The following is a 13364-nucleotide window of genomic DNA, read 5'->3' on the forward strand; positions in this document are numbered from 1 at the left end:
GGTGACACACTGCAGCCAAGGGACAGGAGTGTCCCCTGCTGGCTGCAGCTCTGTGTGTTGCAGGACTGCAGCAGGGTCTGGGGAAGGGCCAGGAGGTGGCTGTGCATTTTGCCACTTGACTTGGACCATCAAAAGGAAAAGGGCCAGGTGGCCCAGGCTCTTCAAGTTGGGGTCAAAAAGGCTGGAGGGCTCAGGTCTGCAAACGCTGGGAACACCTGGACAGCTTCCCCTCCTCCTCTCTGCACCGCTTTGAGCTTGGCTCTGACTGCCCCTGCTTCTCTTTAAGGTAGAAGGTTTTTTTGGCTGTCCCCATCATGACAGGGCCAGATCCCAAGGATGGAAGGAGCTGCAAAGGACCAGCAGTAACTTTCAGACAACTGCCCTGGTCAATAAACCTCCTGGAGAAGGGCAGCAGCTGCCCCCACTCCAGTGGGCAGTGTTCCTGCCAGGAGCAGCACACAGACCCACAAAGCTGCCCGTGATGGCTGTGAAACCAGGATCCTCCACCCATGCCGGCTCAGGGAGACATGTGGCCAAGACAAACTCCACTCCCACGGCCAGCACCAAGGCCAGGCATGGGCACAGAGCGGGTCACAGGTTCTGGAGGGGCTCTGTGCAACCCAGAGAGTGCTGCCCAGCAGAAGACTGCTGCCCCTGAATGCCTCAGCTGCAGCAGGGAGCAGGGCACAAGCAACAGCTGCAGTGCCCGGCAGCAATGCCAGTGCCTCGGCAATCCCAGTGTGGAGACACACAGTTTATTTACACAAACACACTGGGATCTCCATCCTGCCCTTCATTAGAGGCTCCCTGGGTTTGGCTCACTGCCCCCCCACTGCCAGCTGCCCCTGGCTGCTCTCCCTCCTTCTGTCAGCAGGGCTGTAAGCAGCTTCCTCTCCGGCTGTGTGCTGCCCTGGCCAGGCCATGTTTTCTCCACAGAAAGACTCCCCCTCTGCTTCCAGGATTAATCACCGCTGCCCATGCAGCTGACCTTGGCAGCACCGGAGAGCCTTGCCCAGGGGAAGCAGCCCAGGCAGGGGCACACCTGTAGGTGTGCAAGCACAGCACATTCCCCTGAGCTTGCTGCCAGCATGCTGGCAACTGCGGGCCTGCAGTCCCCCTTCTCAGGGCCTACTACTGCTCCAGAGCCCACCATCCCAGCAGAAGACGACCCTACAAAGCCCTGCACCAGCAGAGCTTGCTTGCCAAGGTACAGTGCAGCTTACCTTCCAGCCGCCTGCTTGAAGACAGGTCCTCACCTCTGCCATGCAACCAAGGGTCTCCTCTGCTCCTTGGGGCAGCCCAGCAGCCCCCTTCCCATCAAGCAGCCTCCCTCCTCTGCACACAGGGCACCAGGGGAGAGTAGGAGTTGAAGGGAGATGTGCCTCCTGCTGCTAACATGCCCCTGGCACTAACCAGGTTTCTGCAGCACTGATTAGGCATCCAGTAGAGCAGAGCAGTGGCTGCAGCACAGCAGCTAATCAGCCTATCAGCTAATTAAAAAATTAGGCTGCCTGCCCCAGATAGATGACAAATCATCGCTACCACCCACACAGAGCAGGCACCTGGGTGAGCTCAGGGGTCTGGAGCAGCAGAAATGTCTCCAGGTATTGACAAGTGGCATCGCTCTGATCGCCTTGCTCCACACCCCACAACCAGAGGGATGGGGAAGACTTGGCAGGAGACAGATGTGTTTTGTTCCAGAAAATTAATTTTTCCTGTGCATCCAAGTGTATCCTTGTGATCCATCAAGGTCTGAGGGACTAATATTTAGCAGTGCTCAACACTTTGGCTCTTAACTGGACTCCAAGGCAGGAACATCGCTGAGCACGTGACAGCTTTCAGGATGGAGCTGAAAATGCTGTTTGCTGTGTGTTTAATATGTGGTGCTGCTGGGGGAGGAGTGTGAAGACACTTCTTGGAGCTGGAGGAAGAGCAGCAGGAAACCTTTTAATCAGAAAAAATAAGGCTTGATTCCAGGTTGCTATAAATTACAAAACGGTGTGGATGGAAAGCTGTGAAGTAACGAGCAGGTGAGACGGAAAGGGAAACCAAAAAGAGATACAGGATAATAAATTCTCCGTGCTTATGTCCTGTTTAACTGTACACACTGGGGGAAGGGGCTGTAGGCAGATTTTGTACTTGTTTCTTCCTGCTAAGCTCTAATGAGCCATGGCAGAGTGGGGAGAGAGGCTGTGGGGAAGAGCAGCCCCAGCATCAATGCTGGGTGACCCCCAGCACCTTCCAACCCTTTGGGGATCGGGCAGCTGGTCTGGCTGGGGACAGAGGAGGTCAGCACCCACCCACATCAGCAGGTGATGAGACCCTGCTGCTCTGCGGGGAGGGGGAAAACAGTCACACACGCCTGCCCTGGCCTGACAGATCTAGGACATCCAAAAATAATCGATGGTGGCACCACAGCAAGGGGCAGCCAGTGGAAATTATGAGAAGTGACACTACCCCCAGGGGGCAGGTCGTGTTGGCCCCCAGAGGCAGCAGGGCCGCAGGGAAGGAGTCTCCGCCGTGACGCAGCACCCAGGGGGCTTCCAGGCACCTGCTGAGCAGCATCCGCATCCCTCTCATCACAGCAGCCCTTCCTGACACCTCCACAGCAGCAGGGCTGGGTCCAAGGGGCTCTCCTGCCACGAGAGGCACATCTCACAGGCAGCCAGACAGGGTTAGCAGCTCATCTCAGCAGGTAAGGACCCCCCTACAAGCCCAAAGCTTCTGGTGTTTACCTGGGGTGGGCTTATTCAGAGGTCTGCTGTTGCCTGCTCCCAAAAAGTTCACAAAAACAACTCCCTTGGCATAACAGGCTCACTCCAGCAAGGAACAATGGCTGGCACCACTCTCCCTATTGCTCACAAATTGATCACTCAAGCTTCTTCTCTTCCCATCACAGCATCTGACATGAGTGTGTGCAGCCCGGAGACAGGCTGGAAAAGGAATCTGGATGTTTTTCATGTAGTTGCAGCATGAAGCAGGGAGGGAGGTTACGAGAGCACACCAGAAACTATCAACACTCCCTCCATCCCCGTAAAGATGGAAACATTTTTGCCAGAAAAGAAACCCTTCAGCTACTATAGCATCCCATGGGAACTGTGGCTCGGGAGCACGTGGCTCTGGGGCCGTCTCCCACGACTCTGCCACAGACCCTGCTTTTCTGTGCCTCTTCACATCTCCCCTTTGGTAACACACAGTCAGGCCTGGAACATCTGAGACAAGGGCACTCTCCTAGCGCTCTCCCAACCACTGCATCTCTGTGTACCCCAGTGTGGTGGGACTCAGCAGTGATGGCAGCGCTCAGCCAGCAATAAAGGATCAGGAGTGACGCATTCTGAAAACCCTCACTTACTACAATGTAATCTGCTGAGTCTTCTGGGCAGCTGTCCCATGCACCAGGAATTGCTTCACAGCTGACAGGAGGAAGAAGAGGGAGTGCTGTCTCCCCATCTCCCTCTGCCAGGCTCCATCTCAGAGAGCTCTGATGCACCATGTGACACAGGGTCTGTGCACTGTTAGTCCCTGAACATGGGTGCTGCTGAGGGGAAACATCAGGTGTAGGGACCCCATGGGCAAACAGAGTCTGACCTGGGCAATCCAGCACTACGGATTCAAACGCTACAGCTGCAGCGTTGAACCCTCACGCACACACCCCTACAAACACAATGGACAATGTTTTCAGGATGCTGCCTGCCAGCTTCTCCAGAAGCATGCTAGCAGAATAGAGTTATTTGCCAAGGCGTTATTCCAGTAAACAGACTGTTTTCCTGATACCTCTCTGCTTAACCCCTTCCCCAGCTCTCAGGCTCTCCACTTTCACAGCCAGCGACAGGAGTGCTCGGCCTCAGCACAGGCAAGGTACCCTGAGAAAGCAGAGCACAGCTCAGCGCCTGCTCTAACATGTCTCCTCCCTGGCCTTTGCCCTCCCTCCCGCTCTGCTCGGTGGGAAAGGCGAAAGCTGATGCTCACAGAGACCACTGTGTCCAGACCGGTACTCCCAGGGCAGACAAAGGCTGATATCAGTTTCATGGGAGACCAAGCTGGAGCCAGCAGCTGGATCCTGCTGCAAGCAGCACCAAACCCCAAGCGGCCTGGGGCTTGGTCATTAGCAAGCAGTTTGAACAAACATCATTATAATCTGGTCTATGCTTAACAATGAGTACAGCTGTTGACAATGAGCTGGAGAAAAGGTCCAGTTCAGAGTCTGAGGCCAGGGAGACCACTGGACCTCCCACTGATCCCAGTGTGCCACAGACATTAAATCTGGACAGCAGCTATGAAGCCAAAGGCACAGCTCCTGCTGGCAGCCACTTCCCTGGACATGGTGCTGCTTATTCACCCACACCAGCCATCCATGCTTCCCCCCACCACACACAGCCGTGTCCCCACAACATGCTCCTGCAGCCTACAGCTCGGCGAGACCCTGAGGCTTAATGTCCATCAGACAGAAGATTGCCATGATGTCCTCATCCATGAGGAAATCCAAAACCTATAACATCCTGCAGCAAGGAGCTCCACAGATCATGGCACTCTGTTTCAAACCCACTTCTTACCAACTCTGATGCCCCCCAGTTCTTGTACAAACATCTGCCTTGCATGGCTCGTGGCTTCATGGACCACACCATAACTCCCTCAGCCAGGCACCCCCACAGACTGGAGGGTCCCAAGTCAACCAGGCTTGTCCCATACAGAAGCCACTGCCCTTCTCCAAACCTATTCCATTTGTTTTTCAGCAGACCACGTTGATATGCCATAAATTTCAGCAATACATAGTCATGAGTGCCACTCTTCTCTTTCCTTGTAGCTCCACATCTTTGTTTAGTCACACAGAAACTTACCCACTTCTCCCCTTGCTGCTTAGTCCTCCTACAAGCCACTTACCTTACCAAATGCACGTGCAGACCAAGCTCCTAAATTTTCAGGCACCAAGTCCCCACATGCCTCTACAGCACATGGAAGATGCGGTGTGCTGCACGAGGACAGCAGAGCCCAGGGGCCCTTTGCAGCTCATGCTCATCTTCCCACCCTTGCTCACAGCTTCTGCCTTCAGGCTGGGCTGGATAGTGAGAACACAGCAGGGGACAAGGAGGCCACGTTTAGAGATGATGCTACTCCCTAGGAAGAGAGCCAGCTGCTTGTACAGCCAGGAAACCCTGCTGCCTCCAATTTGTCAAATACTATCTTCAGTCAACTTCTGCTAAATACCCTCACTCTGCATGAGGCACAGTACCTTCAACCAGGTTTCAGAGCCTTCCCTGAGCTAATGGACTCCACTCCTCTGTCCAAGCTGGCAAAGAGAAGCCAGAAAACTGCTTCTCCGTCACATCTCATTTTCCCTCTGCTTCTTCTCCCACAGGGTCATCCTGCTGCAGCACAGTCAGCAAAATCAATGAAGTCGAACACCAAACAGTAGTTTTCAAAGCTCTGCCCAAGCTTCTGGATGCTGACATCTCTCCCTTGGCCCACCAGCTGATGAGGATAACCACTTGCTAAATTAATTCTTTCTGAAAACTACCTGACTTGGACCAAGGATGGGGGCCAAGAATTCCCTGTGAAGCTCACAGCAGCCCTTCTTTCACCTCAACTCCTCCTCCCCTTGCCTGTGCCACCAGGAAGGTGTTAAAAGCTTGCCGGGTCCTCTGAAGTTAAATAACTAAAATGACAAGTGATTAGAGAGATTGAAGCCAGTTGGGAACGTTCCTTCTGGATGGGCTTATTGAAAAGGAAAATGAAAAGGTCTGCATCCTTGCTCTCCCTCCTCCTTGCCCTGCTCCGCAAGTCTCAGGACCATTTCATGCTGGAATTGTCCTTATCCTGGCAGGCCCTCCTAATCCTGAACCTGTTTGTCCTCTCCCTGTGTAACCTTCCCATCACTTCTCCCTTGCAGAACCATTGTGATGGATCAAGCGCTGCTCCAGCTCCCCAGGCCTGGCCACAACACATTAAAACGGGATTTATGAGCCTTGAGCACAGACAAGAGTTATGCAGTCTGCACTTCTGTGTGCTGCATACCAAGTCTCCAGCTGGTTTAAATCAGATTAACTCCACTGATATAAGACATTTAAGGCAAGAGTGTTCCATGATTTACACCAGCTAAGAAGCTGTTATATTATAACTTGGCAACTGCAGGTTTTAGATCGGGAAGTTTTTTGGGCAAGGATCCCAAGCAACAGTGAACGACAGAGCAGCTGAGTGGCAAAACCCATTTATCCTCAGTGCAATATGCATGCAGCTAGCACGTGTTCCACAAAAATCCTTAAAAAAAACAACAAAAAACCATTGGCCTACAAAGTCAGTGCCCTGTCACAACCCAAAGACTCCAAACAAATCGCTAAGTCATGATACTATGGAAATGCTTCCCTTCAAAAAATGATAAATTCAGAAAACTAAAGCCAGGCAACTTTAATGCAAAGGCTGCTAGCTGCTAAAAAAAAAATATAGACTGATTAATGCAGATGCAAACAAACACACAATAGAATTTAATATTCAGATCAGGGCCTTCATTTCTGCTGGAGGGTGCTCAAGCTTCCCATCAAATCTGTCTTCCACAAAAAAATAGTGCTAATGCTATGGAGCCAGATGTGCTTGGAGAGGTGCAGAAAAAGACACACAGCATTCAGGGCAGGAGAAACACACCAAGGAAAATGTAGATAGTGCCTCAAAAGGAAGGCTTGGTCCTTTCTCCTCCAACTTAGCAAAGTGGATTCTCCAGACCAGTAGATGCTGGCTTGTCAGAGCCAGGAGAGCAGCAGGAGCCTGTAGCAATGGATTTACCATATGTAGGATGGAAGAAGTCCTGTCAGAGATGGACTGGTGAAGGAAAAGAAGAAAACAGCTCAAATGTTATAGAAATGGAAGTTTTTAATGTTGTTTAAACAGATCTTAAGATGGCTTTTCTGTATTTTGCTGAGTCACTGCTTCTCCTTCCCGACACCCCCTGCAAAGAACCCTTATGCAGGAATGTTCTGAGAAGATATCCTTAGGTCTTCTCATTGGCCTTTGTTCACCTCTTTGTATTGGCTATTAACTCTTTACCTGAATGGGTTTTTCTGTAGTACCTTGACCCTGTAATTGGTCCCTTTTCAACTCCCCTGAAAGCCATAAAAGCCCCCATCCCCAATAAACTTCCTCTTTCCTCCGTCCCTCAGCCATGGTTTGTGTGAGCTTCTTATGGGCTCATAGAGCCACGTGCTTAGAGGGGCAGTTGGGAGAGCATTACACCTCCAGAGAATGGTTTAACACCCAAGACCTGAAGGTGCCCCCCTCCAAATCAGCCGTCGTAGGAGCCCAGTGCAATTCCCACACCACCCACAAGCCTGTGAGTGGGCAGCAGAGCTGCAGCCTTCCCTGATGCCTCCAACCCAGTGCCGGCTGCACAGGGAAGGGGCCAGGAAGCCAGGCCAGCCCCATAAATCACCAGGCACACAGCACAGTAAATCTGACCTCCCTTGCAAGGGAAACATAAATCAGCTTTACTAGCAGCTTCTGAAACAAAAACTAAGATCATGAAACTGTAAAAATGCCTCTTTAAACATCCTGTGCCCTGAACAGACCACTGAAAGTCCCACCAGGATGAGGGAGAGCAAATAGAGTCGGGTTGATGAACTGAGAAAAGGCATTTCAGACTGAGAAGCTTCTTGCTGGCAGGCAGCACGACACAGATATCTTTAGCACACAGTAAAGACAGAGAAGGGAATCGGGAGGAGTGAATTAGCCAGCGTTAATACCATCATTTGTATGCAGCGTACTTCAAAGCCCTCGCAGTGCAGACAGCACCAGACACACAAAAAATCACCCAAGTTTGATGGAGAGTGAAGTATAGCACATTTGCTGAAGCCCACATAGTAATAATCAGTGGAGGCTGGATGGGACCCTCCGGGCCACCACTGTCCCACTGTTTAAGGAGTTAGTGTGGGATGGCCATGCCAGGAGGACAAGGGCAAGTCCACAAAGGACAGAAGAAGCCTCACGAAGCAGTGCAGAGGTAGGAGCTAGTGGGTAGAGCCAAACTGGGCAGGACTCAGCAGGGGCACAGGGTAGTTATATTTGCTCCCATCTCATTCACAAACAACTTAAGAGGCTGGTCACCTCCTCCTGGGGCAGGTGTACAGCCAGGCAGGATCCCGGGGTCCTTGTCATCACTGCCACCTGCACCCTGCCATGGTCCAGGCAGGATGGGGATGGCCAGCCCAGGAGGGGATGCTGCCATCACCAGTGTGTCAGGCCAGCGAGGCAGCCGACAGGGAGAGCCCAGGGACCAGCACTGGGAATGGACCGGCAGGGTCGGGGGAGCTCCAGTGGAGAGGTTTGGAGCCCTGGGATGCAACACCCTCCTTGTGTAACCAGTCAAAGGCTAGACAGCATGCTGGTCCCAGGAGAGCCAGCTGCACACAGGGAAAGAAAACATGGCATCAGCTGAGCCAAGCCCCTTCTGCCAGCTGCCTTATTTTCCTGCAGATTTATAGTTGTTCCCACAGTCGATAACAGCAGAGCAAAGGCACAGTAAGGAAACTGAAGTGATCAGTGGCTACTAATCAGCAAAGCTTTCCAAGAGCTCCCTGAAGCACAGAGGAAAGGCTCAACAACTGCCCTGTGCCAATGCTCCAGAGCGCACAGCTGCACCACAGGCACACAGCACCTCTTTCTGCTGCCACCCCAAAGGTGAGGGGGGCTGTAAACACACACAGGGAAGACACGTTTGCTCCTGTCTCACCTCTCCCACCATCTCATGGCATGAGGGCATGGCCAGCTGCCATATGGCACAGAGAACCTCCTGTCACTCACACCAGTGGAGACCTGGATGTGGGCGATCTTGGACTGATGAGTCCATCACTCTGCAGAAAGGAGCAGAATCCCAGAAGCCCACCCCAGAACTTTATTGACTTTGCATTTCAAATAGTATTGGATAACATCTCTGTGCAGAAGAAAAAGAGAGCCTGTGTTGCTGGAGGCAGCTCAGCAGAGGCTTACCTTTGGGCATGATGCGATGCATTGCAACTGACAAGAAGAAGATGGAGTCACTGTAGTAGGTCCCTGATCCAGCACTGAAATGTTTCTGCATGGCTTCAACAATGGGAAACAGCTTTTCCGTCAGCTCATTCACATCATGGACTATTACCTGGGAGAGACACCAGAATCACCACTCAGCTGCTGCCTCTGGGGACTGGCCCAGCTCCAGCAGCCTTTGCTCAGCCCACACTGGAACAGGGTAAGGGGGTAGGTTGTTAAAGCACAAATCATGCCAGTGGCACTGCAACTGCACAAAGGGGCCTGGCTGCACTGGCCCCTCTATGTCCCCTTGCCACAGGAGCCAGTCACGTGAGGCAGGGAAAGGAGGGAAGGACTTTTACAGCCATTTCATAACTGTAAGATGGGCAAAAACTCAAATCCACTCACACAACCAAGTGTGTTCCATGTTTTGTGATTTTTTTCTGTTCCCACTGCCTGATGAAATCACATATCAGGTGTCCCATATGGAGTCCATCAGAAGAGGTGACAGTTTGCTTCAGGCTCTGGCATCACAACGTTTAGAGGTCAGACCACGTCACTTACCCCGAGGACCAAGGCTTGCTCCCTGCTACAGAGGCAGGCTGTGACAGGGCCAGGATGCAGCCTGGATTTCCTGAACTTCAGCCATTGGAGGCAACTTCAGCCATTGGAGGCAACTTCAGAGATTGGAGGCAATCTCTGCAGCACATCCCACCAGGGCTGGATAGGGGAAGGGAGGACGGGCCGCAGCACGTGGATGAAAACCCAAACATTATGAGTTACAGCAGAGCTGAGTAACTGCTCTACATGGATCCCAGCCCACCTGTGCTGGAGCTTTGCTGGTGCTCAGCCAGCACTGCTCTGCACCCCTCAGCCCTGTGGGAGCCCATGCACCAGCACGGGCCCTGACACGCCTGCCTGGATCATGGCTGTGGCCCAGAAACAGGAGCAACCCCAAATGCACCTTGTCAGCTACTGAAATTGTACAAGCTTAAAATTTATTTTAATCAAAGTCTGATGAACAGGAACTTTCACGCAGCTCGTTATACCCACAGAAAGATACAGGTCACTGAATCCCACAAGATAATGAGAGGGATTTTTGGGATAATTAAGAAAGACGAGGGACATGACCTCGGTGCCGATAAGGGGGAGGGAGGGCAGGAAGTGTGGAGACTCGAGGTTGTGCTGCCTTCTTCAGGCCAGGGAAAACAGGAAGAGTCTTGCTGGAACTGAAGGCCAGCAAGAACACAACTTTGCAGGAACACTTGAATTTTGAACAGGGTAGCCTATCCCCCTTGTTTGAGGGATACCAGGACACTTCCCCAAGCTGGCCCTGCCTTCAGGAGGGAGCTCAGCCCACAGTCTTTGTAGGTCCCTTCCAAACTAAATTATTCCAATGGCTCTACAATTTCATTTATTTTCCTTACTAAAACTTCATCTGCTTAAGAAAAAGGGGAACATGCAGGAGAGAGAACTTACTTTTTTTTAATAAAAAAAAACCATAAACCAAACCCAGTGCTTTAGAGAAGGCAGCTCTGGAGCCTGTGCTGGTGCAATGACCATCCCCTCTTTGGGGTTCACAAGGGGTTGCTTTGATGCCCAATGAGGCTGGCACAGAGGCAGTGAGCAATGTGGAGCTTCCTCCTTCCACAGCTTCTTGCAGAACACGTTACCCCAAAGTGCTCTCAGAGCAGAGCAGAGCAGAGCAGAGCAGAGCAGAGCAGAGCTCGCTGAGGTGCTGTGTGGGACCTGCAGTACACCAAACAAGGTGCTGGGCCCATTCCGGCACTGGCCATGACGGCCGAGCCCACAGCAGGGTCCTGCTACAGGACAGTCACAGCTGAGTCCCCAGCCCTGGGGAGGGCACCCTAAAAAACCACCCTTGGCCGCTGGCCCCTGCCATCAGCAAGAGAGCCCTCGTGCAGGCTCCATGGCCAGCATGTCCTTCAGCAGGGCGGCCCCACTCCAGGCTCGGGGCCAAGCGCCTGCAGCAGAGCGGCAGGAAAAACACAGAACAACATGTACCAGGAAAGTGCATTGGAAGAGCTCACCATTAGCCACACTTGGCTTTGGATAGCACAACATATTCCCCAAGACACTGCAGGGGAGGAAGCTCTGTTCTTGGTAACATTACGCAGCACCTCGCCCAGCCCTGCTGGCTTGTGCCATTGTAGTGAGCGCCGGCTGGAGAGCAGCACAGCTGTGGGGAGCAGATCAGCAACACCAAGTGCTGCTGCCAGCAGCCATCCCAGGTGACCAAACAAGCAAACCACCATTACTCTCCATATGCAAAGGCACTGACAGCCTGTGCATGGAGCAGAGCACCATCAGCACCACCCCACAATGGGTATGTGCAATGCTGTGCTCCCAGCCCAGCTTGAGTGGGGCAGCTTCAGGGTTTGGCTGGACTGGAGAAGCATGAAGGAGAAATGCAGCATCTGTAACACCCTTCTGCATCCAGCAAAGGCAGCCTGAAGTCTGTACAGCATGTAGGAAAGGTGGGGGGAGGGAAACCCAAACCAATTCTAGTCACTTCCAAAGAAAGCAGAGTGCCAAGCATCACTGTACAAAAATAACGGGAGAAATACTCTTGCTCCTCTCCTCACTGCTGACTTTAGCACAGCTAGTTGATCTGCTGCTAATTTTGTATTGCGTTATTTATTTGTGTAACAGCTTTTAGTAAATCCCTGTAGCTAAATCTGGCCATGTTTGCTGAGGACACTAAGAAAACTAAGTTCTAGGGGTTTCCTGCACAAGAACAATTTTATAAACACAAGTCCCACACTGCTAAAAGGCCCTTTCTACTGATTCACTAGGAAAAGAAACAACACCAATTTCTTTTCCTTTTAACTTTGCCTCCTTCCCATGTCGAGTATTCTCACAGCTCTCCACAAACACGGAGTGATGGCAGCCGAGTTACTTTCACTCCCAGCAGGAACCGAACAGGGGACCAGGACGAGCAGCAAGCCGAGCACACGGTTCGTGTTACTGTGGCAGGGAAATGGAATCAATAAGCGATAGGAGCCGCACAAGGAGCGTGAGCACACAGGCTGGAGTGGCAGAAAACGGGGCGATCCGGGGCTCTCTATAAGCACAGTGCCGACCGCCGAGGCTGGCCCAGGCTCTCTCCCGGGCACTTCCCGCTGCCCGGGAAGCAGGAGAGGCTGCGGAGATCACCCTGCGACCGGCGGGCGGGACACGCTCTCTGGGACTGCCGACATAAAGCCCTGGTAAAAACCCCCAGAGCCTCCGCACGCCGGGGCCGCGAGGCCGAAGCTCGGCCAGGGCGGCGCTTCCCAGCCCCCCTTCCCTCCGGCCCGCTGCCGCACACGCGGAGCACGGGCTCCCTCTGCCGCCGCCGCCCGGCCGCGCTCTCGGGACACATCTGGGACACATCTGTGCATCCCTGCGGGATGGGTGACGCAACGTCACGCCCGCCTACGCCCAGACAGCCCTGCCCTGCCGGGAGGGTCCTCTGTCTGAGCTGCTCTCACCGCCGCTCTGCCCTCACCCTCCACGCTGATCCCAGGCTGCTGCCGGCTGCTTCGGTCTCCAGGAAACTGAAAGTTCCTGAATCTGCCCAGGGAGAGACAAGACCTGCCCCTAGCCTTTCCCACGGGTTAGGAACCTTCTCCGTGGGTTAGGATCCACGTCTGACTCTGGGCTTCACTCTAACAGAGGAGTCAAATGATCCCAGCTCTGCTAGAATGGGAAGGCAAGGGAAGTTCCAAAACCTGAGCATGAAGAATAAAAGTAAAGTTCAGAGGTTTTATCAGTCCTGCCTCAGCAGTTCTAGCTGTCCCCTGAGCACATTATCAAGTCTCATCTCTGGGCCTGATCTAGGAAAACAGTGTAAGAACTAGGAGAGTGTTCTGGAGATAACAAGAGAAGGAGGGATGGAGATGGGTTACTACTGGGGCCGAGTTAGAGGATCAATCATCTTCAATATTTTAGCAGCAGCAGCACCAAAGGTCTAAGCCAGGGAGATGTTTTCTGCAAGTAAAGAAGAGGAATGAAGTAGGCTACAGCAAGGCTGAAGCAGTGCTGTCACCTGCTGGCATTCCAGAAACTGGCACCAGGATTAGGAGCAAGGCTGTACGCTTAAGAAGCAGGAACAGTCTCTGCTCTGTACTGGGAGCTCCATCTAAAAGCAGAGAAGTTGAACAGATACAAAGTGTACTGTCAGCAGCTAGCCAATAGAAACCAGGATACATCAGACTCTGGCAGGAGAGGCAGAAGAAGCTGACTGAGTAGATCCCAGTGAGATCTCACCTGAGTCCTCCAGATCATGCTGCCTGCTCACACCCAAGAGATCAGTTCTGATGCACGACCTACTTGCTGAGCCATGAGTCAGCTTTGCCTGTGAGTTCACAGAA

The 13364-nt window shown here is 52.7% G+C and overlaps 1 protein-coding gene across 1 annotated transcript in view; it reads right to left on the bottom strand.

Annotated features, from left to right (window-relative positions):
- Nucleotides 1-13364, bottom strand: part of XXYLT1 (xyloside xylosyltransferase 1) — a 33748-nt gene that overhangs the window by 18692 nt on the left and 1692 nt on the right. The window contains exon 2 of the mRNA XM_027884125.1: nucleotides 8971-9118. Coding sequence (XP_027739926.1) covers nucleotides 8971-9118 — 148 coding nt within the window. The remainder of the gene's footprint in view (nucleotides 1-8970; nucleotides 9119-13364) is intronic.

Source organism: Empidonax traillii, unplaced genomic scaffold (assembly GCF_003031625.1).
Source record: "Empidonax traillii isolate 1590-97213 ecotype Southwest subspecies unplaced genomic scaffold, ASM303162v1 scaffold138:size3245559, whole genome shotgun sequence".
Classification (NCBI taxonomy): domain Eukaryota; kingdom Metazoa; phylum Chordata; class Aves; order Passeriformes; family Tyrannidae; genus Empidonax; species Empidonax traillii.